Source organism: Homarus americanus, unplaced genomic scaffold, assembly GCF_018991925.1.
Source record: "Homarus americanus isolate GMGI-L3 unplaced genomic scaffold, GMGI_Hamer_2.0 scaffold44512, whole genome shotgun sequence".
Classification (NCBI taxonomy): Eukaryota; Metazoa; Arthropoda; class Malacostraca; order Decapoda; family Nephropidae; genus Homarus; species Homarus americanus.
Genome location: NW_024718147.1, coordinates 61,277 through 67,111, shown reverse-complemented (window position 1 = coordinate 67,111; position 5,835 = coordinate 61,277). Strand labels below are relative to the sequence as shown.

General features: G+C 47.8%; 1 protein-coding gene across 1 annotated transcript; it reads right to left on the bottom strand.

The window, feature by feature from the left end:
- Positions 1–332: 332 nt before the first annotated feature.
- On the bottom strand, positions 333–743 carry LOC121859220 (proline-rich receptor-like protein kinase PERK2). The gene has a single exon (XM_042355948.1). The coding sequence runs from the start codon at positions 741–743 to the stop codon at positions 333–335; it is 411 nt and encodes a 136-aa protein (XP_042211882.1).
- Between the last annotated feature and the right edge of the window lie 5,092 nt (positions 744–5,835).

Here is a 5,835-nt window from a genome sequence, read left to right as displayed (position 1 = left end):
CGTCCGTGTGCGTATGCTATCTACATACGTACATGGTGGCGTGCAGTTATGTGAGTACCTTCTACATACATACATGAGGGCGTATGGCTGTGTGCGTATGAGTACCTGTCGAGTAGCGTGAGGGAGGGGTGTCAGCAGCATGAAAGCATGGGGGTCAGCCATGGGGCCGGTATATATGGGCCATGGGGCAGTATGGGGCGTGGGGAGCATGGGGAGCATGGGGGTCGGGGACATGGGGTCGTGAGGGGTGAATGGGGGTGGGGAGCATGGGGGGGGAATGCATGGGGCGCGTGGGGAGCATGGGGTCGTGTGGGGTGAATGGGATCATGGGGTCAGGGTGAATGGGGCGTGGCATGGGGGTCGGGGAGCATGGGTCGGGGAGCATGGGGGTCGTGGGGGTGAATGGGGGCCGGGGGAGCATGGGGGTCGGGGAATGGGGATCGGGGGAGCATGGGGGTGTCGTGGGAGCATGGGGGTCGTGGGGTGAATGGGGATCGTGGGGGAGCATGGGGTCGTGGGGGTGAATGGGGATCAGGGAGCATGGGGTCAGGGGTGAATGGGAGACGTGGGACATGGGGGTCGTGGGGTGATGGGAATGGGGACTGGGGAGCATGGGGTCGTGGGGTGAATGGGGATCGGGGGGGGGCATGGGGTCGTGAGGGGGGGATCGTGGGGAGCATGGGGTCGTGATGGGGATCGTGGGAGCATGGGGGTCGTGAGGGGTGAATGGGGATCATGGGCATGGGGGCCGTCGTGGGGGTGAATGGGGGTGGGGAGCATGGGTCGTGTGTGTGGACGAAGTAAATTTGTTATGTTCTGTCAACTGGTGGATATACTCACCTGTGGCTGGGGGGGGTATACCACCTGGGGTATACTCACCTGGGGTATACACCTCACCTGGGGTATACTCACCCGGGGTAATACTCACCTGTATACTCACCTGGGGTATACTCACTCTCACCTGGGGTATACTCACCTGTGGATACTCACCTGAGTATACTCACCTGGGGTATACTCACACCTGGGGTATACTCACCTGATACTCACCTTGTATACTCACCTGTGGTATACTCACCTGTATACTCACCTGTGGTATACCACCTGGGATACTCACCTGGGATATACTCACCTGGGGTATACTCACCTGGGGTATTGAGTAAATCACCTGTAGCCCTATTAACATATTCAGATATACTCACCAATTTGATCAACATAGTAAAATAAATATGTCATCATCTGATTATCTTATACCTCCACGAGCTTTCTGATTGGCTAAGAAAACACAATAGATTCTGATGTGTTTTGCCTTCTGATTGTTAAAAAAAAGCACTCTATTTTGATGTGTTTTACCGATGTGCTCCCCTTCCTGAGTGGTCAAAAAACACAGTCTAATCTGGTGTGCTTCGCCTCCTGATTGTCAACTTCCTGTTCGTGTGGTGAAGGAAGGAAGGAAGGAAGGAAGGAAGGAAGGAAGGAAGGAAAGATTTACTCCTTGGCGTCTTATGAGAAACAGCTGATTATTTTACTCTTGTTGGTTAGGTTAGGTATGGTATAGTGTGGTCAGTGAGGTGGTTGTTGGTTGTGGTAGTGTGGTGAGGGAGGTGGTTGTTGATTGTGGTAGTGTGGTCAGTGAGGTGGTTGTTGGTTGTGGTAGTATGGTGAGGGAGGTGGTTGTTGGTTGTGGTAGTGTGGTGAGGGAGGTGGTTGTTGATTGTGGTAGTGTGGTGAGGGAGGTGGTTGTTGATTGTGGTAGTGTGGTGAGGGAGGTGGTTGTTGATTGTGGTAGTGTGGTGAGGGAGGTGGTTGTTGATTGTGGTGTGGTTGTTGATTTGGTGTGGTCAGTGGGTGGTTGTTGATTGTGGTAGAGTGGTGTGGTTGTTGGTTGTGGTAGTGTTGTCAGTGAGGTGGTTGTTGATTGTGGTAGTGTGGTCAGTAAGGTGGTTGTTGATTGTGCTAGTGTTGTCAGTGAGGTGGTTGTTGATTGTGGTAGTGTGGTGAGGGAGGTGGTTGTTGATTGTGTTAATGTGGTTGTTAAGGGGTATCAATGAATGTTGTTATTGATTGTGGTAGTTTGGTTATTGATTGTGGTAGTGTGGTTATTGATTGTGGTAGTGTGGTTATAGACTGGTTGATTGTTATTGATTGTGGTAGTGTGGTTATTGACTGGTAGGTTTGTTATTTTGATTCAGGTGTTGGGTTGATGAAGAGCACTGAACCTACTAACAGTCTGCCACCAGTTAGTGACCAGGGGGAGGGAGATGGTGTGACTGTTTAGACTGTCTGCCACTCGGTCTCTCTACTAGCTGTCTACCACCAGTTACCACCACCACCACTACCAGTCACCACTATCAGTCACTACCACCACCTGTCACCCTACCAGTCACTGCCACCTGTTCGTCTTTATTACCATCTGAGGTACTACCACCATCTGTTTCACTACCACCATCTGTTTCACTACCACCGTCTGTTTCACTACCACCGTCTGTCTCACTACCACCATCTGTTTGCCACCTGTTCGTCTTTATTACCATCTGAGGTACTACCACCATCTGTTTCACTACCACCATCTGTTTCACTACCACCGTCTGTTTCACTACCACCGTCTGTCTCACTACCACCATCTGTTTCACTACCACCATCTGTTTCACTACCACCGTCTGTCTCACTACCACCATCTGTTTCACTACCACCATCTGTTTTATCACTTCACCATCTGTTTTGTAATACCTCACCATCTAAATAATTACCACCATCTGCCTCACTACCACCATTCTGTTTCACTACCACCATCTGTCTCACTAACAATTATCTGTTTAACTACCACCATCTGTCTGACTACCACCATCTGTTTCACTACCACCATCTGTCTCATTATCACCATCTGTCTCTTAATTACCACCATCTGTCTCAATTACCACCATCTGTCTCACTACCACCATCTGTCTCACTACCACCATCACCTAACCACCTGTACACACACACACAACAAACAACAACAACAGGAGACGAGGTTAAGAAGACTTGGGGTGGTGAGGGGAGGAGGAGGTGAGGAGGGAACAGAATGGAGGAGAACAGGAAGGAGGGAGTAAAGGGAGGAGTTTAGAGAGAGAGAAGGGAAGAAGGGAGGGAAGGAGGAGGGCATGTAGGATAGGGGTGTTAGTGGTGGGAAAGGGAAAGGAGGGGAGGAGGGAGGGAGGGGGTGCCCAGGTGACCTCAATCAGTGTGTGTTGGGGGTCACCTTTGTCAGCCACGACCTTACCTCCATCTTTGTCTGGTCACGCCTGCCGGGTGCCACTGCGCCTGCGCCTTGTACCTTCCTTCCCCTGCCCCTTCCCCAACTCCCCTCCCTTTACTGGTGCCAAATGGGAGGGGATGGAGGCAGTATGCGTAATAATGATAATTGTGTATATGTCTGTGTATGTATGTGTATGTATGTATGTATGTATGTATGTATGTATTAATCTATGTGCACACGTGTATACTCCCGTTAACCATAATAGATATAATTAAAAGCTAATTAAAACTTCTAAACAAGTTAATAGCACCCAGGAGGCAGGTGTGGTGGCCCAGGAAACGCCTTCTTTAATTCCGGTGAAGTTAGGTCAGAGGTGAAGGTCACACCCTGAGGTCTGGTTTCTGGTCCAGGTGATTTGAAGGGTTCGCCGGAGAGGGAGGGGTGAGGAGGGAGGGAGGGGTTGGGGAAAGGTTGGGGAGGAGGAAGGAGGGAGGAAGGAAGGGGTGTTTACATTTTATATGGGCAGTTTTATAATTGTTGTGGTTGCTGAATGAATTGTTGTTGTGGTTGATGTAATTGTTGTAGTTGTTGTTGTTATTGTTGAATTAATTGTTGTAGTTCTTTTATTAAATTTGTTTGTCTCTTTCCCAATTTAGACCAACAGACAGACAGACAGACAGACAGACAGACAGACAGACAGACAGACAGACAGACAGACAGACAGACAGTTTACCAATCATTCAGTACCATATCAAATATATTGACCCAAATCCTAATGACTAGTATCTAATCATACCATCATTACCAATCGGGATGTGAGTGCTAAAGCCAATCTTTACCAGGTGTGGTTCAGTGCCCCTTCCAGTCCTTCCACACCGAGTAGATTATACACTGATCCATAACAAGTGATTAAGGCAATTGAGAGCTTGAGTTGTACAGGAAACGAATCATTGCTGCCGCTAACTACCACTATGCCTAATCACCAGCGTCTCTTTTTTATTATATAGGTCAATCATTCGTGACAGGATTGGTTTAGTTAGTGAAATCAGGGCTTATGGGGTTGAGATGTCTTGGGGTGGAACTGAGGCGCCTCTCTCTCTCTCTCTCTCTCTCTCTCTCTCTCTCTCTCTCTCTCTCTCTCTCTCTCTCTCTCACACACACACATCTCTGTCTCTCCCATGTACACCCCTCCCCACATACACTCCTCTATATACATCCCCACCCCCTTCCCTCCCCCTGTAGAACTCACTTCCCTTAGTTGCCTCCCCCTTTACTCCGCCACCCCCCTACAGCCCCCCTCAAGGAAGGAAGGAGGGAAACCATATGGACCAGAAGGACAATGCCTTAGAAGAGGGCCTCCCTATGGCTTCCCCTCCCCCTCCCCCTCCCCTCCTCCCTGCAGGTAGGGGGAGAAAGAAGTGAAGGGAGAGAGAGAGAGAGAGAGAACTTGTTTACCCCCACCTTCCTTCTTCCCTATACGTTGGGGAATAAGGAGGGAGGAGAAAGGAAGAGATAGATAGATAGACAGATAGATAATAGAGAGAGAGATATTATTTCACAATGTTAACTTGAAACAACATAGTCATACACGTTTCCATCCTGCACAAAATTATACATACATACATACATACATACATGCATACATACATACAGACATACATACAGACATACATACAACGTGTACAGGATAATTATGAAGTAGAGTTTAACAATATACATAAATATACAGATGTCGTATATATATGAATTAATTCTTAAACTGCTTGAAATTAACCACTTCGTAAGAATGCATAATCATACATACGCATACAATCTTGCTAGGTGATACATCAGTGAAATGTATACTCGTACGCCATATATACACATGTATACCTGAAATACACAATTTATGTATGTACTGTATATCTAAAATACACCACGTATACATAAGGAGTCATACATAGTCTTGTTCATCCTACAAAAAAAAATCGTCTTCCATCTTACGAAAAAATATGAAAAAATCGACAAATAAATTAATAAATTGTTTCTCCTTCAATTATGTATCAGATTTATTTATTTATTTATTTTATTATTTATTTTTCCTAGGGCATTGTGGGATAGACGGAGTGATAGATGGATGGGTGGATTGAGGAATGGATAATGGATAGATAGATGGATAGAAGGAGAGTGATAAATATGGACGGAGCGGATGGGAGAGGGAGAAATATGGGAGGAGGGAAGGAGGGAGGAAGAGGATGAGGGAGGAGTGATGGAAAAGGGTGAGAATTAAGGGAGGGAGGAAGGGAAGGAAGGATGTGTGGAAGGAGGAAGGTGAAAAGTAAAAAAAATGGAAAGAAAGGGTGAGGAAGGGAGGCAGGGGTGAAGGGAAGGAGGGAGAGAGGGAAGGAGGGAGGGAGGGGGAAGGAGGGAAGCATCTTTGTGGTGCACATATAAAGCTTCGTCAAATCTATTATTCTCCCTCTCTCTCTCTCCCCACCTACCCTCCTCCCCTCCTTTCCCTCCCCCCACGTACCCTACCCCTCCCTCATACCCTCCCTCTACCCCTCTCAGGCGCCCCAATTGTCTTCCACTACCCCTTTTCTCACCCTCCTGCTCTCCTA